Consider the following 25,748-nt stretch of genomic DNA (forward strand, 5'->3'; position numbering starts at 1 on the left):
TCGACAGTCCCCATAGGATCGCCAAACACGATGAAACGAACGTACGACGAGAGACACGAACATCGCAGCGCAGCGTGGCGAGACACCCCTAACGAGTCAGCTCGCAGAAAGCTGGGGGTGGTCGCTGGGACGCGGATAATGGGCGGTAGCTTTAGAATTAACAACGTTACTTGCAAAACGCCTTTCGAGATCGCGGTGTGCTTAGGTTGTGGACGTACTAACACTTTAATTCTGATCACGTGCGACCTAGACGCACTAGAAACGGAAAAGGCAGGCGACGACCGGAAGTGAGGCGCATTAAGGCAAATTACTTCGAATCCCTCGATCGTATCGCGGCTCACCTCCGATGTACCTTTCTTTACATTATTTTTTTACTTTTTTTTTTATGAATACTCGATCGGAGGGAGGTTCATTTTGTCGGGTAGAAAAAAAAAAAAAAATGGAAAGAAATGAAAAAGGAAATAGAACACAAGAAACGAATGGATGGTACAGTCGATGAATCGCATGGTGATCTTTCAAGATTGTTTACGTCCAGTCTCCCTTCTAGTCGGTAAATTGTCTAGCCTTGTATTTTTTCGATACACATATGTCTACCCTAGGAGATTTCCGTTCTCGTTTCTGTTTCCGTTTCCCGTTTCCGTTTGTTAAATCGACTCCGCTGCGGAGCTGATTGCGAACCTGGCTTGATTTTGTAACATGTGACTCTGGTGTGTGTCGACAGCTCGGGGATCGAGAATAATCCGACGGTGTTTTACCGGCTAATGCCTGGATCCACGGCGCAGACCAACAAGCTTCACACGTTTTACCTGCAGCAACGGCTCGATCAGTCCGTCACGTGGGCGGACATCAAAGTTAATCATCAGTTGGATTACGAAAGCATAAACGAGTACAATTTAACAATACGAGTCGAGGTACGTGTGCAACATAAGACGTTCAAAATCTACATGACACACGAAAGTCTAGCTAATAACAGTTTAGAGTCTTGATAATTTCTTACGTACTTAATTTAATAGGTGCAATAAGACGTTCAAAATCTATGTAATACACGAAAGTCTAGCTAATAACAGTTTAGAGTCTTGATAATTTCTTATTACTTAACTCTCAGTTTATTTAAGTTTCTAAATGTCGGTGGATATTAAAATGAAATGCCATTTATTTATCAAAATTTTTTAAATAGATAGAGAATTTTTTAATAGGTGCAATAAGACGTCCATAATCTATATAATACACGAAAATCTAGCTAATAACAGTTTAGAGTCTTGATAATTTCATATTACTTAATTCTCAGTTTATTTATGTTTCTAAATGTCTATGGATCTTAAAATGAAATGCCATTTACCTGTCAAATTTTTTTAAATAGATTAATATGTATAGAAAAGTCTACAGTCCTTGGTATACTGTTAGTGTTCTAAGTGTCTATATATCTTAAAATGAAAAGTCATTTACCTGTAAAGATTTTGTAAATAGGATAATATACATATACAGGGTGTTCTGCCACCCCTAGGAAAAATTTGAATGAGAGATTATAGAGACCAAAATAAGACGAAAATCAAGTATATCAATTTCTTGATTGAGGCTTCGTTAAAAAGTTATTAAAAAATTAAATTAAAAAATTTCAAATCATTTTAAGAAAGTTATTTTTGGCTGTAGGGGTCAATTATAATCATCTTTGGTGAATAGACATACTCTCGAAATTCTAACCAGTTTCGAGAAAAAAATTCAATACGGCCAGAAGTTTAAACGTTAATAATTTGTTAACGAAGCCTCCATCAACAAATTGGTATTCCTGATTTTCGTCTTATTTTGGCCTCTAGAATCTCCCATTAAAATTTTTCCCAGAGGTGGCAGAACACCCTGTATACAGGAGTTTTTAGTCCCTCTGATACATTTAATATCTCTGTATAAGTCGAAAGAAGTGTCTTTTATTTTAGATGGACTTTTGTCATTTACCTATACAAATTTTTTAAATAGGGTAACACATATATGAATATCTACAATCCCTGATATACTTTTAGTTTTACAATTTTAGTTTTCAAAATGTCTATAGATCTTGAAATGAAATGCCATTTACCTATAAAAATTCTTTAAGTTGGGTAATACGTATCCAGAAATCTACAATCCCTGTTCTTTTTAAATTAAATAAATTTTGTATTTTATTAAATATCATTCCAAGTTAAAATTTGATGAAGAAGTGTTTCATACAAATGCTTGGTAATAAAAATACATCAAATACAGGTTCCTATTTTAAAAAAACAACCTTTCAAATAACCCTGATAGCGTTCAACAAATAAAAAATAAATAAAACAGTTGCATTTCCTTCTTGAAACCAAGGCTAGTAAACATCTGTAGTAAACATAGTAATACGTAAAATACTACAGATAAATTCTACTTTCTAGCCTCTATCGCTTTACAGAAAAAAAATACCGCACATAATTAAAACAAAAAACATGCAGTTGTATCATCCGCAATATTTAAATCAAAATATCTCCTGAAGTAAAGGTTTTTCGGTACAATTAGCTTCATACTTCCTCATAGAGAATGACCAGCTGAATTGATTAGTGTATCAAGAAACATACGATTTAAAAAAAAAACTCGACCCTCGAATGCCATTCAGCAGTTTCGAAAATATTTCAACTTTCAGTCACAGGTGACCCACCCTGTAGAATATCGGGAAACCGTTAGAAAATGTTCAAAGTAATCATCGAATCTCGATTAAGTTGTAGTTGTTGCAAGCAGTAAAAGTCTCTTCGTGTTCGAAGCACGAGCAATTGAATGCAGTTAAGACATTTACCAACGAGTGTGTATTCTCCTCGAAATTTTTGAGTGGTCGCGGAGTGCAATCTCCGCGATTAAATAACCACCGTTCTTTAATCCTTTTAGAAACTGAGAACCGAGCAACTTGGAAATCCGCTTACGAATCGCGGTATTATTTATATTTCAGTAGTTCTGCTGCAATGGAATATCTGTAGCTTGTACATCCGAGGTAGTAAGTACCACGGGGATAACGATGGAGTACGGGCTCTTCACGATTTCTGCGTTAATGCTTATTCAAGAGTGAAAAGACATTTTTCCATTTTTCATTTTGCCCGAGAGAATATTTTTAAAATCCACCCCATCCGCCCCGAGGTATCCTGAAATTCTCAGGACCATTCACGGCGATAAAGTGGACAGCATTATGAAATTGAAAATTCATGTCAGGGGAATTTACTGAGATGCATAAATTGCTTAAATTTAAACGTTATTACGAATTTACGTTTTCTTCGGGCGAAGGAGATTTCGACGTATAACAAATATCCATTTAAAAAGAAATTAATAACTGGGAGTGATCCGTTTAAATTCTTTTTTGTAGAACACATTTTTATTTGTAAGTAAATTTATTAATCGATGTTTTAATTAATTTTGAGATTTCTAAATATCGCTATTTAATGTTAATTATATTTAAAATAAATTATGAGGAATGTAGCAGTAACAAGGATAATTTAAATTGTGTATTTGTTTAAATGTTTCGACCCTTGTGTCAAACAGAAATAATTTAATCGCATTTAATAAACATTTATTACTGTTACGTTATTCACAATTTATACTTACAAATACAGATGAAATGAACAAAGTGTATTATTCTCGAAAGCTAAATTGAAAGTTATTGGAGTTTACATTTTTAAATTGATGGCATTCCCTGCCCCATTAGGGATTATGAAATATACAATTTTGCACCAATTATTTAATAACGACATTGTAAAATTATACTTCACGTTAAAATAATCACAAAAACAATCCAAATATACATAGAAGTAGACTATTTTCATCGATCTGAAATTGGTGCCAATTTAGGTTTTTATCGTATGCAATACAGAAATTGAATTTTTCTTTTTTATTAAACATTTGAAACTATACATACAGGTTTATAAGTTTTAAAAAAATATTATAGCAATGGCTATTCAAATATTATAGATGCACGTGAGTGTGACTTGCTATCTCGGGGTCGAAGAGTTTAATTTTAAGCACGTAATTACAATTTGAATCCAGTACGTAGAAACATACAATATTCTCTGACAAACTGACCAAATTCAACGTCACTGTTGCTAATTAATTGCGCTTGAACCGAAAGTTAGCGACGAGACTGAATCGAACGGAAAATAGAATATATACGGCTACATAAAGGCAATTCTCTCCTGCAGAACAATGGCGCCCAACAACTTGCATCCGAAGCTACCGTACACATTGTCCTGGAGGACGTAAACGACGAAATACCTTTGTTCACCGAACGTGAGCAAGAAACTGTACTCGAGGGTGAACCAGTCGGTAGTAAAGTTACTCAAGTCAACGCTATTGATAAGGATGGCACTCATCCGAACAATGAGGTGAGCACAGATTACAAGTACTCTACTTTAGCTGATACGCCAAACACATTTACACACAAATCTTTAAAGCTTCCAGTTAATTATTATTTCATTTCTAGACCTCCTTTACAGTATTCATTTAAATTATATTAAAGATTCTTGGTAATTCTCTTTTACCAAATTAATTTTAAATGAAACTTTACATATACACTCCCAGCCATAAAGATAGCACATGTTTAATTTCTCACTGACACACGTACAATTTTGGGTTTGTAACGCATAATATAGTAAGCTTACGAGCTCAGAACATGCGGATCGTTGCAAAGAGATCGCGGCATCACGGCGTTTTGTTTACAAAACAGAAACAGTGTTGTATTCTAGGAACGAAATGATAGCACACTCCGTCTACATGTTTATAAACTGCTCAGTATTTCGCGATCTCTTAGGTATTCAAGACGCGAAAGTATTGCCTAGTAATTTACAAGAATGGGACGGGAGGAAAAATTAACGACATCAGAAATAAAGCATATTCTTGAATTGAAAAGGCAATATTTATCAGTATCTAAAATTTCGAAAATAACTAGCAGAAGTAGAAAGGTAATTTATAATTTACTTAAAAACGTGGAAAATTATGGTAAAAAGAAGAGTAGTGGAAGACCATCATCGTTGTCACAACGGGATAAACGAACTGTTTTGCGTATAGCTTCCAATACCCAGTGTACAACAAAACAAATCATGCAAATGGCTGGCGTCAATGCAAGTGTTTCAAGTGTTCGTCATGTATTACAATCATGCAAGCACATTAGAAGACTAAAAATAAAAAAGAAACCTGCATTAACTCCACGGTACAAACAAGAACGTTTACAATTTGCCAAAGATCGAATACACTGGAAGAAGAAGTGGCGAAAAGTGATATTTTCCGACGAAAAAAAATTTAATTTAAATGGACCTGATGGTTTAAACTATTATTTCCACGATCTAAGAAAAGAAAAATTGTCAAAAATTCGGCAAGCAATGGGCGGTGGTGGAGTAATGGTGTGGGCGGCCATCGGTTACTTCGGTAAGACGGAAATAAAATTTATTCATGGAAAAATGAACAGTAAATATTATTTGGATTTGATAAAGCAACAAATAACAAAGCATGCCCTACGTATATCTGGGTTTAGATTCATATATCAGCAGGATAATGCAGCGGTGCATACTGCAAAACTTGTAAAAACCTATTTTGAAAAAGAAAAGATACGTGTTTTATCATGGCCTGCGCGCTCACTGGATATTAATATTATCGAAAATTATTGGAGTCAACTCAGTCAAGCAGTTTACAAACATGGGAAACAATACGAGAATGTCCACGAACTAAAAGAAGCTATTGTCGCGGAATGGAGCAATTTAAATCAAGAAAATATTCAAAAATTATATAAGTCGTTACCAAATAGAATGATTGAAATCATAGAAAATAAAGGAGGATGTACAAATTATTAAACAATTAATGAATAATTATATAGATTGATAATAAATTAAATAAATGTTTATTTGCTTTATAAGTGTGCTATCATTTCGTCCTTCGTATACAACACTGTTTCTGTTTTGTAAACAAAACGCCGTGATGCCGCGACATCTTTGCAGCGATCCGCATGTTCTGAGCTCGTAAGCTTACTATATTATGCGTTACAAACCCAAAATTGTACGTGTGTCAGTGAGAAATTAAAGATAGCACAGATGTGCTATCTTTTTGGCTGGGAGTGTATAAAGTTGATGTAATTATTAGTTCATTTTTAGACCTTGTTTAGAGTATACATTTAAATTGTAAAGAATCATGATAGTTCCCTTTCACGAAATTAATTTGGAGTGGATGTAAAGCCACTGCTTGTAAAAATTCTATATTTCTCTTGCAAATTTCTCACAAATTACAAGAAAATGTAAACACAGAAAAAGCTTAAAATGCAACACCGTGAATGTATTCAAAATTATCACGTCAAATTCGAGTTTTTCGAAATTTTAGACCGCAATACAATAGAACCTCGTTTATCTGAACACGTCGGGGAACAAGGTAGTTCAGATAACCGAGGTGGTCCGACAATAGAGATGCTTATCCCTTCCACCGTCTTTTAGTCAACTAATTATATTTATTGTTGTTAATTAATATTTCCTTTAGTAGATTTATTATTTTTCTCAATGTTAACGATTTTCATAATTTTTAGTATTATTATTAACGGTTCATTATTATAAGGATTGTTATTTTTGAAGGGTTATTATTATTTTTCTGTTCTTATAAATTATTGTTTTACGCTGCTAAGACCTAATTGCTTTGTTAATTACTACGTTTTGCAATTTAATTGTGTTATATTCTATGTACGCACTTATAAATGTTTTCAAATAAATTATGAACAATATTTCAAAATGATCTACAAATTTATTAATGGTATTAAATTACGTTTCAGCTTGCACCAAATGTTAACTCGTGTTACATACATGTGTACATATGTATAAAAATACGCGTTTAATTAAGAATACGGGTTCGTGTAATAAAGGTTCACTCATGAGTCTGTTTATCTGAGGTTCAGCAGTATTTCGTTCGGATAAACGAGGTTCTACTTACTCCCTTAAATTCTAAACAGATCTCCTTAAATTCGTTTACAATGTAATCAATTTGGTAATTCGTCGAGTATATTATTTGCTTGCCGATAAAACGTCGATAGTTTGAGCAAACGGGAACGTTTGTTTGAAACAGGACGAGGCAGATGTCAAGAGAACTGGATTACGCTGGATCCACCGTCTCGAACATTGCTAAGTAAACATAAACATTGAATCGCGTAGGAAAATATCCCCTGAGCCCGCGATTCGTTTCTCGGTCGAATAAAGTGGGAGAAAGGATACGTAAATGCAAAACTGATCTCTTGTAAGAATTTTCGGATCAGTCACTGCTAGTCCTTCAACGCGAATAGTGGTTTCACGGGCCGCGTGAGTTTCTCGTGCGTTGTTTCTCTGTCCTGGGAATCGAGCAGAATGTGCATTAGTGATTATCGATAAAATATTTGGACACTGGAAGACCGTGGGTGAATTGGTATTTGGTGTTTGTTTTAAATCCAACGTTTTATAAATACTCGAATATTAGCATTGCAAAGTTATATCATTAAATTAACATACATACAGGGTGTTCGGCCACTCCTGGGAAAAATTTTAATGAAGTATTCTAGTGGCCAAAATACGACGAAAATCAAGAATACCAATTTGTTGATGGAGGCTTCGTTAAAAAATTATTAACGTTTAAAGTTCCACCCGTACTGAATTTTTTTTTCGATTTCGGAGGTATACGTATTCACCAAAAATAATTGTAATTGACTCCCGCAACCGAAAATAATTTTTCCAGAACGATTTCAAATTTTTTTTTCGTCGAAAAATTTAGGCATCTAATTAGATTTTCGATAAGGAATTTTTTTCTCGAAAGTGCCTAGGATTTCGGGAGTATGTGTAATGACCAAAAATGATTATAATTGACCCCCGCAACCGAAAATAATTTTTTTAAAACGATTTGACAAATTTGTTTTTGTCGAAAAATTTCTGCACATACCCGATTTTTTTTCTCGAAAGTGGGTAGGATTTCGGAGGTATGCGTATTCACCAAAAATAATTGTAATTGACTCTCGCAACCGAAAATAATTTTTCCAGAACGATTTTAAATTTTTTAATTTAATTGTTAATAACTTTTTAACGAATCCTCAGCCAAAAAATTGATATACTGGATTTTCGTCTTATTTTGGCCTCTAGAATCTCCCATTAAAATTTTTCAACACCCTGTATGCCAATTTTATCAATTCACGTAGCTTATCTTAGAGTATCGTTATATCTTCATTATCGTCAGAAACCTTTGTTAAAGTCTATTTTTGAATTATTGGCCAGTATTGCTTCGGTTCAAAATTTTTCAACATGTTTACGCATTTTTATTCTTTACAATTTTTTTTCAAATATTTTCATGTAACAGGATAGGAGAGATTGATCAAAGGCGTGATTTTCAATGTTTGCTCTTCAATCGAAACACTGACAAGGAACCATCGCGAACGGTCCGGCTTCGATTTTGATGAAACTTTGTACACTTATAAAGCAGCCAAAAATAATCGACACGTATTTTTTTTTATCCCATTAAAATTTTTCCCAAGGGTGGCCGAACTTTTCCAAATCCATTGGTATGTAATATTTTAAAATGCCTCTTACAGTTTTGCAGATTTTGATGATTTACATCTTGCGCGCACATCCATTATGGTAGTAGCCGTTCTAACTTTGATTTAGTGCAAGCCTACAGTGCTTCATTAAAATCAAAGTTAGAACGGCTACTACCATAATGGATGTGCGCGCAAGATGTAAATCATCAAAATCTGCAAAACTGTAGGAGGCAATTTTAAAAAATCGCATACCAATGGATTTGGAATAAAATGCTCGTCATTTTTTATCATTATGAAAATTTCAATAAAATGGAAAATTAAGTTAATAAATTTTTTTTTGTTATAAAAAATTGTATTTTTTAAAATTTTTTAACACCATGTTATTGTACATAAGAAACCATCAACCTCGCCCATTAACAATTTTTTTGTATGTCTTTCCGTTTTCGAGATAGCCGTTTCGAGCCAAAACTTCAAGGGGTGGTTTCACCCCTTAAACTCGAGTTACCGCAGCTAAAAAAAAATACGTGTCGATTATTTTTGGCTGCTTTATAAGTGTACAAAGTTTCATCAAAATCGAAGCCGGACCGTTCGCGATGGTTCCAACTTGGCACACATTGATTTCTTTTATGAGCTGCCGAATGACTTGTCGTAAATTGAATTTGATTCAAGGGAACTTTAACCCTCTCGATGTGAAATATCGTTTTATGATCAAAGTGATGTTCTATAAAAAAAAATCTATAAAAAAATTCAAAGATACCGACAGCGACTTTGCGAAGGTAATCAATTTGACAGTCAATTTATTGGTTCCACGCCATAATCGTTTATTAAAGATCATCGGTTCTGTTCTTATTGCTCAAAAGTTATAGCCCATTTGTCGTTTAAAATGTCATATTTCTACCTTCACGAATTTTATCTTAAAAGTACAAATTCCTAAATCTGGTACTGTTTTATTTTTAACGATCTAATCTAAGAAACGATACTAATTGTCAATTGAAATTGCTCTACTCGTGATTGATCAGATTTTACCTACACGCTTTCCAGAGTCGAATTATTCCAATATTATATCTTATCGTACAAATTCATTTCGGAGATTCTGATTATTTTTATGAGAAAACGGTTGAAATAAATTGAGCCCGAGGATTTATATTCGTGTAAAATGTATGAGATACCGGAAAAAGTATTGGAGATCGATAATCAGGTATTAACTTGAAAGAGATTTTCGAAGGAAACGGTATCTTGATTTTGATAACGATGTTTCAATTTAACCGCAGACGAGAAAAGTTATTTTCGAAGCAATATACAATGCCAACTACGCGCGATATAATGTATAAATTTTCAGTTATTTGATGTTGCATAAAATCTTCGAACTCTTACGTGGAGAATAATAAAATCGTACTACCTATAATTTGCAATTGTTTTTTAAGAAATTTTGATGCAAAACAAGGAACAAATTTTCAATTTCCACTATCTTTCCGTCGCTCTTACAATAATTTTGTTAATTATTTTTATTATAATTTCATTTTATAGCTGAATCTTCATTAGAAGCGGTAAACCTTCCCCTTTGAAATGATTTCTGAGATATCGTAATTTAAATTAAGGGGTAATTCGAAAAATAAACAAATGCTTCGAATTATTTCGCTATCCACTTGAAACAAATTTCATTTCGAAGGGCTCCTTATTTTCTATTCGATTAATATACCGACTATTATAATTTATACTATTTTCTATGTTTATTTTGAAATTTAGTTGTCAAATAATTTCCAATTAGATTTTATTTAACTTCAAAGGTAACTTTATTCCGATATTCAATTTCTAATTTTTATTTAACGTTCGACGCAGAAAATGTTGCTTACGTTTGACGTATTCTGTTAAATTCAGACTGTGCAAAATAATAAATCATAATATAGAAAGTTTAATGAAACAATGTTTATCTGTTTATCTGTATGTATATACAGGGTGTCTCACCCGATTTTGACATTTTGATTTTCTCGCTATTGTTACTCGTAGCAAAAAATGTTTCAGCGGCGGCTTGAATGGTATCGAGTGGAGCATATTCTGACGTTATTAGTTTTTTCGTGAGTGGACGCGTAAAGGTCATATAAAGGTCAACTTTGTTTTTTTAAATGGAATGAGGTATTTTTTAATACATCAATCGATTCAGCTGGACAATCGTTATAAAAGAGTACTAATTATGTAACGTCGAAAAATTAGTAGTTCAGGAGATATTTCAATTTATATAATTCTAAAACACCATTGTTGTTGTACTAAGACGTTAGCGTTTATTTACAGGAATGGTTCAACGGTAGGTACGATAGTAATGATGCCGTAAGAATTTAAATAATTTAAATTGAAATATCTCCTGATCTACTAATTTTTCGACGTTATACAGGGTGTTCGGCCACCTCTAGCAAAAATTTTAATGAGCGATAGTAGAGGCCAAAATAAGACAAAAATCAAGAATACTAATTTGTTGGTGGAAGCTTCGTTAAAAAGTTATTAACGTTTAAAGTGCCGCTCTTACTGAATTTTTTTTCTCGAAAATGCGCAAGATTTCGGGGGTATGTCTATTCACCAAAAATGACTGTAATTGAACCCTACAACTGAAAATAATTTTTCCACGACGATTTGCAAATTTTTAATTTTCTCGAATAATTTCACACCTTCTCTATTTTTTTTCTCGAAAGTGGGCAGGATTTCGTGGGTATGTCTAATGACAAAAACTGATTGTAATTGACCCCCGCAACCGAAAATAATTTTTCCACAACGATTTGCAATTTTTTTTCTCCGTTGAAAAAAGGCACCTAATTGGATTTTCAGTAAGGAATTTTTTTCTCGAAAGTGCGTACGATTTCGGAGGTATGTGTAATGATAAAAAATGATTGTAATTGATCCCCGCAATCGAAAATAATTTTTTTAAAACGATTTGACAAATTTTTTTTCGCCGAAAAATTTCAGCACCTACTCGATTTTTTTTCTCGAAAGTAGATAGGATTTCGGAGGTATGTGTACTCACCAAAAATGATTGTAGTTGACCCCCGCAACCGAAAATAATTTTTCCAGAACGATTTGAAATTTTTGAATTTAATTGTTAATAACTTTTTAACGAAGCTTCCATCAACAAATTAGTATTCTTGATTTTCGTCTTATTTTGGCCTCTACTATCGCTCATTAAAATTTTTGCTAGAGGTGGCCGAACACCCTGTATAGTTAGTACTGTTTTATAACGATTGTCCAGCTGAATCGATTGATGTATTAAAAAATACCTCATTCCATTTAAAAAACAAAGTTGACCTTTATATGACCTTTACGCGTCCACTCACGAAAAAACTAATAACGTCAGAATATGTTCCACTCGATACCATTCAAGCCTCCGCTGAAACATTTTTTGCTACGAGTAACAATAGCGAGAAAACCAAGATGTCAATATCGGGTGAGACACCCTGTATAATGTTTGATGTTGTTAATTCTCATATTCTGGGTATTATAGAAGTTCAAGTAATGTTTCAGCGTATGGTTTACAAAACTATGTACAAAAATTGTAATAATATTGTTCTAGAGGAATCACGTGGCTGAATATTTTTATAAGAAATAGTCACAGTCGTACGTCGGGAAGTAAAGGAAATTATTTTAAATCGCAAAACAAATAACAAAAAATAAAGTAAACTTTGGAATTTTTATGGATAAAGTGCTCTTAATTTGCTTTCGAAGGGCGCGTAACGAATTTAGGGAGCTCGAAAACATATTGCTACGAATGCTTTACGATTAAACTCTCGATTGGAATCGACACGAACGCGCTAGTACTGTTCAGTTTCGCTTAATAAGTACCATAGTTGCGTTCGGTTGAACGGATATATTATTCCGACCGAACTTTGTTAATTTCGCGCAGTGAAATTGTGTTTGTCGAAGTCGCGGTCGTGATGGAAACACCGTGTAACTTTCTTGCGCCGTGTAACGCCGTCACGCCGTAAAATACTATAATTAAATTTAATCGCGCCCGCCTCGCTGCAGCATAATTTTAAACGTCGTACAGTGTCATTTTAAATAACCCGTCGCGCGCGAACGTTAACGACACTTTGCGTAAACGAATATTTATTCACCGTCGTTGTCTGTTTAATGTGGGCATGCAGCGATATTAAAAATAATGTTCCTCTTATTACTTTCGCGTTTGAATTGTTAACAAAAATTTCTTTTACTCGTATTTAGTGTTTGTTATGTCCTCTTGGATTTTAAGTTTCACAAGGTTCGTATAAATATGCTTATTATGCGTGTTTGTCCGTGTTATCGTTAATTAATCTTGTGAAATATAACTGTTTAAAGATTAAGTTTTAGATCTAAATTAACTAACTGATTAAAATTATTATGTATATTCATCCATTAATATATATATTGTAATAAAAGTAATTAATAGTTTTATTTTATTTTTTTTAAATTAACGTAATTTAAAATTTAAAAACATGACTCTCCTCTTACACGGTATATTTTTCAACGAGTTTAATGATTCACGGTTTTCAGTAACCCAACTACACAAATTATTTATTGTTATTAATTATTATTGATGTGCTTGATGATGGCTTGTAACGCTATTTAACGTTAGATTAAAGATGCATGATAAGTTTGAAATGACGATTATACATTTAACGCGTTCAGAATGTAGGAGAAGCGACTAGACATATTTAAATTTTCACGGCAGTTTCGCGTCGTTCTTCGACAGATCGTTCTACGTCGTCGCTAAGATCCTTAACACGAAAACTTATACCAAGTACCAACGAAATAGGGTCGACAGGCCTAAAGAACGTTCGTTACTCGAGGCGTAGAACATTTTAATGAACCTTTCCTCCATCTTTGATATATTTCGGACGAGGTTCGAGCCGTGCAAATGTCGCTTATGTCACGCGTTTTAATCTGCGCGATTTAATTCGGAAACTTATTGTTTCCGTAATCAGTTTATGATTTAATACCAAACCTACCGGCACTTCATGTATACCCATTCCTACCATAATCGGTCAAATGACTTTCTTTTTCTCTTTTACGAGGCAATGCACTTTTAATTTTTGCATTATATGTATAAAAAGTTGTGTTTTGATGTTTATTCGTAAAATATTCTTCTCTTTTATGTTAAAAAATTATTTACTTTTCATCGGATAGAAGATAAAACGCTCTTGAAAACTAAATTTGTTCCAAATCGATATCGTAGTTAGTTCTAGAGAAAACAAACTATTTAAGAAAAAATGCTGGCTAGTAATTAGGCAAACATCCTGTACTTAAATTCATTTTCAATTAAATGGACGTTTTATGGTCCAGTTTTATTATACACTAGTCGTACGACCAGTAGGAATTACTGAAACGTCTTTGGGTATGTAGAGTCAAAGTAAATGTTAAAATAAACATAAAAGACAGCATAAATAATAATAGTTAATATGGACATCGTTTAGGGGATGAAATGCCCTTTAAAATGAGTGTGTGTACGAGTCGATAGCTTCATTAGTTCCGGAGATATAGCGATTTTAATTTCGCGTCGATGCAGTGGCTAGTTTCGGAGATAGGGTTTGTTTATGTTTCGTTGTTACGCTCGCGCGAGTTCATTGATCTCGCGCGCGTAGATAGTAGACAGTGAATTTGAAAAATTACCTTTTACATAAATTACAATATCTCGCAAACGAAAAGTCGGATCGACATAAACCAAAAACCATTTTAATGGGGAGGCTTTACCACTTCTAACAACGTCTCAATAATTAATAAAACACTGATAGTTTCGTAACTGCACGCGTCTAAAATTTAATTACTTTTAATACGCGTTGTTAGACTGTTCTAAGCTAGTGGAAACTAAAGATTATCTCCTTTCGTCTTTGCTATACATATATTTTCCATTTACATCGGAAGCTAACCAGAATTTGATACCAAATTTTGTCCAGTTCAAATATAAATCATTCAACCGGTCAGACTACATATTTTTCTCAGTAAACAAACAATAAGAGCAGGAGTGAGTATTTTAAAATTCATTGTACGTATACTATAGCAAAAGTCGTGAAGTTATTATTATTTTATTCGATTCTTTAGTATTTTTTGTTATTATTCGTATGATACTAAATTTCCTGATTACTTATTGATACTAAATAAGTAATATTGCCAATGATTAATAAATAAATGATTTACCAAATTGGTTACCCATGTTGTTCGTCGAATGTGGCACGATAAATTATTAATTCGGTACATAAAGAGAAATAAGGAAGAATTTTCAAGCTACATACGAAACGAAGAACATTTCTGTGTAAGTTTTATATTAAATAGAAATTTAAACAATATTAAGCGTAAATTAGAATATTGTTACTTTGTTACACACTTGTAATCTGTATTTCGATTTAGCTCTCGTTGGTTGCTAACGTTCCAATAGTTGGACTGTAATTCGTAATCGTTCAGTAATTGATTAATCAATCGATTCCCGGTTTAAAGTTTTCAACGTTCCCGTCTGTTGGAAATTCGATCGTTAATGTCATCATCTATGTTCATAATTACTATTCAATAGCACGTATTATTAATAGAGTACTCCCTTTTAATTAATTTAATTGATCGTGCTATCGATATTATCATTATCACCATTCCATCAAATAACGTCGAATTTAATTTCGAATATACTCTCGATACGCCGTATGTTCGCTGCACCTTTAAAAAATTTTTTTTTGCAATTTCGATATTTAAATGTATCTCCATTTTTTTTTCTACGGTTCCAATCTTTTTGTGTCGTGTTTTTAGTGCATTTCGATGGATTTTCATTTGCGCAAAAATTACTCGCAATCGGTGGAAATCAACGCGTGCTTTCTTTTTCTTCAGTTTTAAAAGAAACCCGCGAATGCAGATAGTTACTTTTTGTTCCGATTAAAACGTATATGGCAGGAGGAAAAATGCATATCCGGGGCGGTTCCGGATTAACGATGTTCCGGAAACACTCTTTTATTTTTTGTTACAATTTACGTTCTATTTTTCAATTTTTTAAATCCCTTTCTTTACTTATCTCTCATTATAATCTATTGTTTCTTTTGTTTGCTTATTATTTCAAAAGGGGTCAGTTTATAATACCTTTCCCCGAGCGAGCAAATTTCTTATTCTTTTCAAAAATTTAATAATAAATTCTTTTTATCAAATCCATTTCCTTGTCACTGATTATAAGTTATTAAAATGCAAAACAGATATTATCATACTACCATTAATACTTACAAATACTACCACAAGTAGATAAGGTCGCTGAATTTTTTATATTAATTTTCTTGCACGAAAATATTTTTTTTTGATACATTTCTTTTCGCAAATGATTTTAAAAAATTCAGTAATATTATATATTGATCTGTTTGATTTTTATTAACTTTTGAACTGTGAATAAGAGATATACAACTGTTAAATGGAATTACAGAATCAACAAAAAGTTTAAATGTTCGAAACGAGCCGCCGTTACAAATAAATTGGTATATATTGGTTTTATTCTTCGTCCATTATTCGAATAAAATTTTACCCATTTCCGGTACGAAACGTATTAAAGGAAGAGAGAAGGATCAGTCGAAAGAATTGCGAATTGTATTGAGTTGGACGTTTTAGTTAGTCTTCGCAAAGTTCAGGCCATTAAGCAAAGATTAATCGATTCTGTCCATATTCCCATCTTCTTATTATCTCTGGCGAATAAATGTCTGACTATCTATTTATCTTTCTAAATACCTAATGAAGATTTTATAAATAATACCTATAAAAGGCGAAGGAAGAGAAGTATAACAAATGGTGGTCCGTAAATTAGAACAACTTGGTTACTATTATCCTCTGGTTCTCACTCTCTCACGTTTTCCTAAATCAACAAAATTGTCCCTGATTTATTTTCCGATTCGAATATTTCATATGTCTAAATTTCTATTACATATTTAAAATACTATTTTTTACTGAGTCTTAAGAGATATTCTAATCTGGTCTTTTTAGGGATTTTTTTTATAAAAGAAGTATAACATTCTTAATTTCGGCATTTTGCGTATATATGTATTTATTTATATTTTACGTGTGTTCACAAATTTTTTCAAGTGAAAATAATCAAAATTGAATGAATTATATTTCAAATTAAAAAGTAATTGAAATCGTGTCAGCCAAGTAGGACAATTTTGTTAAAAAAGTAACCTTATGATTATTTTCATTTGAAAAATATTGTGAACATTCGTAAAACGTAAATAAATATGTATGCAAAATGTCGACATGACGAAGCTTATACTATATTGTAAAAAACGTTCAAAAAATACCAAAAATAGTCTAAACTGCAGTAATAAGAAAAAAAAAATGAATGTGTATAGAAAAGGTATAAAAATGCAATTCTTTTAATAAAATAAATTTTTCTTTTCATTTCTCTCTATCAGTAAATTAAATTTAAACATTTAACAAGCATTTGCTTTTAACAATGATCGTATTTGGATTATTTAAGAGCACGTGATATCACAGTGTGTTCGATTTCTGTTTCAGGTGACTTATTATGTCGTGAACAGTGATAGGAACGAGGGAAAGGATTACTTCGAGATCAAGAGGGAGACAGGTGAAATCTTTACGAAAGTGATGTTCGATCGTGAAACGCAAGGAGCGTACGCACTGGAGGTGGAGGCCAGGGACGGAGCACCGTCAGCGCGGCCCAACAGCAAAGGACAACCGAATTCAGGTACGTGGGATCACCGGTTTTCTTTGAACGTATTCAACGTGACCATGTTCGACGTATTCGGGTTCAGAATATCGGACATTTGTTCGAAATTGAATCTCCTCGGGATGGTTCGGGATTGGGTACTCGAGTCGAGAGGTGCAATCGCGTTTCCTCGTGGAAAAATTGGAACGCAGAGAGGCGCTGTCGTTTCTCCAATCGCGTTCGTACGCTGATTTAGGGACAATAGATTCGCCACTTTCTCTCCGTGAAGAGAAAAATAGAAACACGCTCGCAGTGAAAACGAGCTCGACGATCACGAACAGAAGAGAAGAATGCAAAGGTATGGGTAAATGAAATTTTAAATATTGCTTCGTCTTCCAACTACGCTGGGGGTTTTCGATCAATATTACGTCGATTTGTAGAATTCAATATTCTACTGTCAGAAATGGAATAATGGCGTCCAGTATGAATAAATTTAATGGAATTGTTTTTCTTTTTTATTAAGAGCAAATCTCTCTCGAGATTATTTTATATTGTATGCACGAACGTGGTACGAGAAAGGTATTACATTTAGGGACTTGTTCATGGTCCAGTAAATGGTCAATCCAGTAAAATAAACGTAACAATAGAAAGAAAATGCAATGTGATTATTAAAGAATTTTATGATTGTACAGGTTTGCAATCACTTATGAAATTATTTTACACTATATTATTTCTACAAACGCGTTATGATAAATGTATTAATTATATTTGAGAACTTCTTCAGGATCCATAAGATTTTTTAAAAGTCTCAAAGAAAATATAATCGAGTAAAATAAACGTGACAAGAAAAAGAAAATGCAATGTGACTGTTAAAGAATTTTATGATTGTACAGGTTTTCAATCTGTCGAGGGATAATTTTGCATCACATTATATCTACAAACGTGTTATGAGAGAGGTATTAATTACAGTTAGGGACTTCCATACGTTTTTTTAAAAACCTCAAAATAAAATACAATCCAATAAAATAAACATGACAAGAAAAAGAAAATACAATGTGATTTTTAAAGAATTTTAAGACTTTTAAAAAGGTCCTTACATAAAATCAGACTGAAACATGGACGCATTACATAATGCAACAACTTTTCAGAGATCTATGATTAATATTGTGTAATTTTATATTTGCTTGGATCTAGAAAATCCAAGTTAATTAAACATATACAGGGTGTTCGGCCATCCCTGGGAAAAATTTTAATGGGAGATTCTACAGGCCAAAATAGGACTAAAATCAAGAATACTAATTTGTTGATTGAGGCTTTGTTAAAAAGTTATTAAAAAATGAAATGAAAAAATTTCAAATCGTTCTAAAAAAATTACTTTTGGTTGCAGGGATCAATTACAATTGTTTTTGGTCAATAGACATACTCCCGAAATCCTACGCACTTTCGAGAAAAAATTTCGAGTAGGTGTGAAATTTTTCGATGAAAAAAAAAATTTCAAATCGTTCTGGAAAAATTATTTTCGGTTGCGGGGGTCAATTACAATCATTTTTTAAAAATAGACATACCCCCGAAGTCCTGCGCATTTTCGAGAAGAAAATTCAGTACGGGCAGAAATTTAAACGTTAATAACTTTTTAACAAAGTCTCCATTGACAAATTGGTATTCTTGATTTTCGTCTTATTTTGGCCTCTAGAATCTCCCATTAAAATTTTTTCCCAGGAGTGGCCGAACACCCTATATAGAATAATGAAGTGACCAGATGCTTAAGAAGTTCTTCAAAATGGTACATTAATTTTATTTTGGGGGGAAAATTATATTTTGATAATGCAAGTCTGCATTACTATCTCAGGACCTTCATTCGAACACTGCTGAAGTCACAATTCTAGAGAAAGCAGTTAGTACCCTACTTATGTACTTTGAAACTGCCTGACAATGGGATTACATGGAAATGTCTTAAATTGAATGGGCAGTTACCTTGTTACCTTTGTGGCTGTTCACAAGTTGTTCCGGTCAAAGATACCTTCTCCAGAATAATTAATGCATCGTCTGGTGTACCGCGAGGTTCTCATTTAGGTCCCTTATCATTCATAGTGTTCACGAACTATGTTTCTATGATATTCATCAGTAGCAAGTCCCTATCTTTTGGCGATTAAAAATACTTAAAAAATAACATACAGTGAGTGTAAAAAGTATTCGTACACTAGTCAATTTGAACAAAAACTTTGCAGAACTTTGTTTATTACAAAAGTATGTTAACAAAAACATCCATACATATTCTTAGAAATCTCTGGAACAAATGTCATTAACAACAAATTATTTATTTATACTTATTATGAAAATATCAATAAATTTCCAGAAATTGGCGTGAAATATACGTGTAATAAGTATTAGTACAGTCTTTGATTCGTAACATTCCACATAGAACGATTACAAGATAATCCATGATATGTAAACATACTTAGCATCAGTATGTCTGGAGACGCTGTCGGTATAGGCAGTATCCTGAATTCAAACATTATCAACGAAATTATCAGTAAAATGGGACGAAAACGCAAGGAAACCTCTGAAGAAGAAAGGAAAATTGTTATAAATTTACATAATAACTGTAAAACACTGAGTAAAATTTCTAAAGTTTTAAATAGACCGAGGTCTACGATTCAAGGAATCATTGACAGATATGGCGATCGAAAAACTGTAAAAACTAATCCAAGAAACGGACGTAAACGAATAATAAATGAGTATACCGGCCGATGGATAATTCGAAAAATAAAGCAAAATCCAAAGATAAGTGCGGTGAAAATCACAGCTGAACTTAAAAATGATCTGGACATTAATGTATGCAGTAGCACAGTGCGTAATTTTTTATGGGATAGAGGATATCACGGCAGAGTAGCTCGTAAGAAATATTTCGTACATGAAATTAATAATCTATCATAATTAATGTTCCTATGGAGCACTGGAACCGTATTATATTTACCGATGAGAGTAAATTTAACATATTTGGGTCAGATGGACGATGTACAGTATGGCGGAAAAAAAATACCGAGTACGAAGAAAGAAATTTGAAGCCGACCGTAAAGCATAGAGGAGGATCTGTCACAGTTTGGAGCTCTATGAGTGCGAGCGGGGTTGGACCCCTCCATTTTATCGATGGTATCATGGATCACAAAATGTACATCGATATTCTAAAAGAGCATCTTCAGGTTAGTGCAAATATAATGCAGTTACAGGGCAATTATATATTTTTGCATGATAATGATCCAAAGCATAATGCTTATAATACACGTCAGTGGATCCTATATAATGTGCCGCAGCAATTAAAAATCCCTCCACAGTCCCCAGACATAAATGTGATAGAGCACTTATGGAGTCATCTTGAAGAAAAAATTCGAGACCATCACATTTCTTCGAAACAAGATTTAAAAAATGCACTTTTAGAGGAATGGAACAAAATTTCTAGTACTATAACCAAAAATGTAGTAAATTCAATGCCGCAAAGGCTTAAAGCGATTATACAATCTAAAGGAAATCCCACTAGATACTAAAATAGCAAATAGACTGATTTTTGTTACGTCTATGTACTAAAATTTATAGTTTTTGTTGTAAAATTAGAAGTGTACGAATACTTATTACACGTATATTTCACGCCAATTTCTGGAAATTTGTTAATATTTTCATAATAAATATAAATAAATAATTTGTTGTTAATGACATTTGTTCCAGAGATTTCTAAGAATATGTATGCATGTTTTTGTTAACATACTTTTGTAATAAACAAAGTTCTGCAAAGTTTTTGTTCAAATTGACTAGTGTACGAATACTTTTTACACTCACTGTACATTTCTGACTCACGAAATCTATTATTCTACTAAATTTGAACAATTATGAAACATTAAGGCTCTAAGAAATAATTCTTCGAATATTTATTCCAAGTTTATAGTTTCCAAGAATATTTATTCAGCTTGATGAAAACTATTCAAATAACAAAAGAATAATGCTACCCTTTGAAAAATTTCAAGACAGACTTTTTCCTCTTACTAGTCAGCTAAAAAGAATTTGATGCAAATGAAAAAATTAGTCTTGATCATTTAATTAGAAAAAGAAAAGTGAAATTGATATCTTCATTCGTTTTTGTGAATACAGTTTTTAATACTGTATCACATATATTCCTGTAAAGTAAATCTAACAATAAAACGAAATAACATATTTTTTTAAATGACGTTTAAAGATGCAAAAACAACCAAGATCATTAACAACTATATAAATACAATTAGTGGGTGGATATACTTCTTATAATATAATTCAGAAATTTTTATTTCATTTAGTGAATTAAAAATTCATTATCTTCCATATTAATATTAACTAAAATTAATATTTTTCGTATATGTCTCTCATGGTACCATTTATATTACCGATGTTTTATTATTTTTGGAATGCCCGAGTCCCTGTATCTCCCCTTGGGAGTCAAGCATTTCATGTTGTTAGACACGGTTGACAACTTAAGATAGATAGTGCAGTTTCCATGTCTGTTCAACTAGTCGGAAATGTTTCTATCCGACATATTTTTCGCTTTTCCACAACTACGGAAGCAATTTTTTCTAAAACTCGGTACGTGGCATGGTCGCGATTCTATGAAAGCAAAAATAGGTATTGCGAAAAATGTCACGACATACACTTCCGTCCATAACTCAGTGGACACTCGGTAAACACGGAATAAGAATGAATTGGCATCATGAAATGATACTAAAAATGTTTAACTTTTATATCGTACAGAAAACTGAAATCATATCCTATATAGAGCTCGATGCAATTTTTTAATGAAGCTTCTTTTGTTCGTTTTGTTAACTAAATATTGCATCATATGGTGATTCAAGAGTTTTAGGTTAAAGTATAATTGTCAGGATACAGATGACTTAAGAATTTTATTAAATTGGCAAATGTTTTATACTCTTTTCCCCATTAATATAAAATAATAATAATTCGTTTGGAAATTATCGATAGAATTAATTGTGACATTCAGTGGATTAATATAATTGATTTATTTGGAATAAATTTATTACAGCCTTAAATTCAGACGTGTTTATTATTTAATTGTGTTGGAACTATAATGTCATAACAGTTGGTGAGAGAGGCGATACGAATGTCTCTAGCATCTAGCTTAATTTATCTAATCTTAATTTTCTTAATTAATACAAGTCTTCATAGTAAAGTATCATTTCTCCTTTACCATAAAATATCATCGTGTTCCCTTACGGAGATCGTTTAAATAACCAACAAATCCTAATAATAAATAATAATTTAAAATAAACGAATGACAAAATGTGGTAATAGAATCTCTTCAAAATAGCATCTATATTGCAATTTACATTTTCAAAGCAGGATGGGGCTCCGGACTCAACTAGTGATTTATAGAGGGTAGTGTACATTGGTCGACCATGAATATTAATTTTCTAATTGGCCATTGCGATACAATCGAACATTTATGCAGGTAGAAGATGGAGGGCATTGGGTAGTGTAACGAAATTCAAAATTATTCGTGTGAATGCTCGTTTGTTGGAAATAATAACTACGAGACACTATAATCTATATTTACAATATTTATTTTCGCTTCTAACGTTCGTAATTCAAATCCTTCTCTGTCGCAATCGATAATATGTATCTAATGATAATAACAAAAATTTTTTAGAGATAATTAAAGTACATAAGGAATCACGAAATATTTAAATATTCAGAACTGCTTTTTTATACATATATACAATTCTTTGATCATAAGTATGGTCTGGAAATGATTTTTATGATGTTTATTTTAAAATATATTTTGTCAAATAAAAAAAATATTAGTAGTTTTTTAGTTTTTCTCTACGTCAATTTTTGGGTCATCTTCAATAATATAGGGCTATCTAAATTAATTTTAAAATATTTGGATTTAATCTAAATAAAGAAACTAATGTTGATAGAAAGAGAATCTAATAATAAATTTTTGGAATATACAAAAAGCTTCAACCTACTATTAATTTTCTAACGTGAAGCAACGAACATTTGCATCATCGTATAATAATCTGTTAAGAAAATTTTGGAACGAATTCTGAATACAATAATTTGTTGAGCGAAACCTCCTTATAAGTTTACGATAGAGCGTACTTTGCATTTGAAAGCGTCATGTAAGTTAATTTATTCTACGAAACTCTAGGCTCTATAGTTTCAATATATCAAAGAGAGTTGAACCTTTGACGGCATTGCTGAAAATATAGTTTTTAATAAAATCAGTGATCGAAGAAAGTACTCGATTGGATTATTTTTTCTCACATAAATTTTAAAATTATCGAAAAAATATTTAGCTGTTCAATCTTGTCGGTTAGTTACACATTTTACATGTCAGATTTACGTTCACCTTTTTTCTTCTCTTTAGTACCGTCATCTGCTTCTGACATTTATCTACTCCTTGAATTTTATTCAATTTATTCTCCAAGAAATCTTTCAAGTTTTTACTCTTTCCGCCACGCGTGTTTTATTGATTGACTCTTTGACAAATGCAACTGTTCCAATTTCTGCGAAAGGAGATTTCGGATTTCTTTTTAGTCCTTGTAGAACGTAACTCCGACGAATCATGAAAATATTTAACTGTCTGCAGCCAGTATTTCATGGCGATTTCTTTTATTTGCTTTTTCTGCCAGTGTCTGTGTATTCAGTTGACTCGTAAACGAAAACGAAAAAGTGCAGTTTCATTTGAAACTCAAACTTTGAACTAGAAAAAAAAAGTATCTTCGTCAACAAACATTGTTGTTTTGAAGCAGTTCGACTTTATGGTCTCTCGAATTCTTTTGCACGCTGACAAATCGAAATATACCAGATTTTCTTTCAAAATTATTATATATACATCTTATTTTAAAAAGACATAAATATAAACTCAATGGTAACTTCGTAATAATTTCATTTTTGAAAGTAAAACGTAACTGCCCAATGAACATTCCACTTTCGACTTCTCTGCTGTACGTTCGAGTTCCATGTTAAGCGAAACGAGTCCATCGATAACCGGTTCTTCCCGGAAACTTGAACATTTTTCCCCTTTCCGTCGCACATGTTTTATTGGTTGACAGTCTGATGGATGTAACTTTTCCAATTTCCACGAAAAGAATCTTCGGATCATCTTTTTATCGAAGTTATTGAATCTGACGTGGAAATGCACGCGAAAATATATTTGAATTTTCTAAATTTAAAATTTAAAAAAAATCAACAAATAAGGAACTCTTGGAATATTTTGGAAATATAAATGAATTAGTCTTTTCGAAGAAATGAATTAAGATTGCGAACAAAAATTACTGAATAATTCTCTCAAAAGAATTTTATTTAAAAAAAAAATCAACAGATAAGGAACTTTTGGAATCTTTTAGATATACAGGGTGTTCGAACACTCCTGGGAAAAATTTTAATGGGAGATTCTGGAGTCCAAAATGGGACGAACATCAAGAATACTAATTTGTTGACGGAGGCAATTTCTATTACAGTCTTCTTGTTACTTTTGGCATACCATACAAAGGAAACAGCGAAAGATACTAAAGAAGTTTTACGCCTTCGGAAATATTTTACAAACATTTGAGTCGTCACGCTTCGTCCCTTAGCATTCTTTCAATATTAGGTGTGCGTGAGCTTTCAATGTTTTGTTCGAACGTTCAGATATTATTAAAGTTTCACTGTAATCTACAGAAAGTGCATTTACATCCTCAAACAATCTCAAATTTTTTCATTTCGAAATGTTGTCAATATTTTATTGATGTTTGCTGAAACACGATGCATCGGAACAAGTTACCCGTGTAATGGAGATACTATACAGCTAATATAATTAACGTTCGTTTAAATGGAACGCCTCCGGCGATATTCATGCAATACATTTCATCAGACGTTTCTCGAACGCGTTAAAATGAGGTACGCGTCTGTTGGAAATTATCGACGAGCCCTATTAACAAAACTATACATCGTCAAAGAATAATTTCTCATATTTATTCCGTTTTCTCCAAACGAGAACAGTTTTTTGCTAAATCGACGTATCGACGATAGCTTTGAATAAATATTGACGTAAGACAACTTTCGGTGCAATTGGAAATATTCTAGATGCATTTCCTGCCTCCATGTTTGTATGAGAGTCGTGCAACCGAAAAGAAAAGCGCCGGAAAAATAGCATCATACTTGTGAAACATCAACCGTTGAGAAAGTTAAAGAAAATAGAGAGTGTATTGTGAGGCAACTAGCAAAGCTTTCCAGGTTGTTTGGGTCATTCTGAATCATAAAATTCTTACGGTTGGTTTATTTCTGTTTGGTATAGTCAAAAACTACCTCTATAGAAGCTCGGTTACTTTTGAAATTCGCAACTTTTGTGGTTCTACATGCATAAAATATATCTAATAAGTTGAAACGGTTACCAATCGTATAACTCTTTGAATTATAAAGTAACAGCAAATATTGGATAACTCCGCTTTACTGGACCTTCACAAATATATTTATAGGGGTTTCCTGACTGAAATAAGACCAAACACGATATACATAACTTGGATCATATTTTACGTATTTAACGAGATTTTATACTCTATTCGATCTAGGTTAAAGACGAATTATATC

General features: G+C 32.5%; 1 protein-coding gene across 1 annotated transcript in view; it reads left to right on the forward strand.

The window, feature by feature from the left end:
- Positions 1-25,748, forward strand: part of LOC122400487 (neural-cadherin) — a 355,065-nt gene that overhangs the window by 37,269 nt on the left and 292,048 nt on the right. The window contains exons 11-13 of the mRNA XM_043401991.1: positions 722-911; positions 4,179-4,361; positions 16,985-17,174. Of these exons, the coding sequence (XP_043257926.1) occupies positions 722-911; positions 4,179-4,361; positions 16,985-17,174 (563 nt within the window). The remainder of the gene's footprint in view (positions 1-721; positions 912-4,178; positions 4,362-16,984; positions 17,175-25,748) is intronic.

Source organism: Colletes gigas, unplaced genomic scaffold (genome assembly GCF_013123115.1).
Source record: "Colletes gigas isolate AHSC1104 unplaced genomic scaffold, ASM1312311v1 Colletes_gigas_Sc00018, whole genome shotgun sequence".
Taxonomy (NCBI): Eukaryota; Metazoa; Arthropoda; class Insecta; order Hymenoptera; family Colletidae; genus Colletes; species Colletes gigas.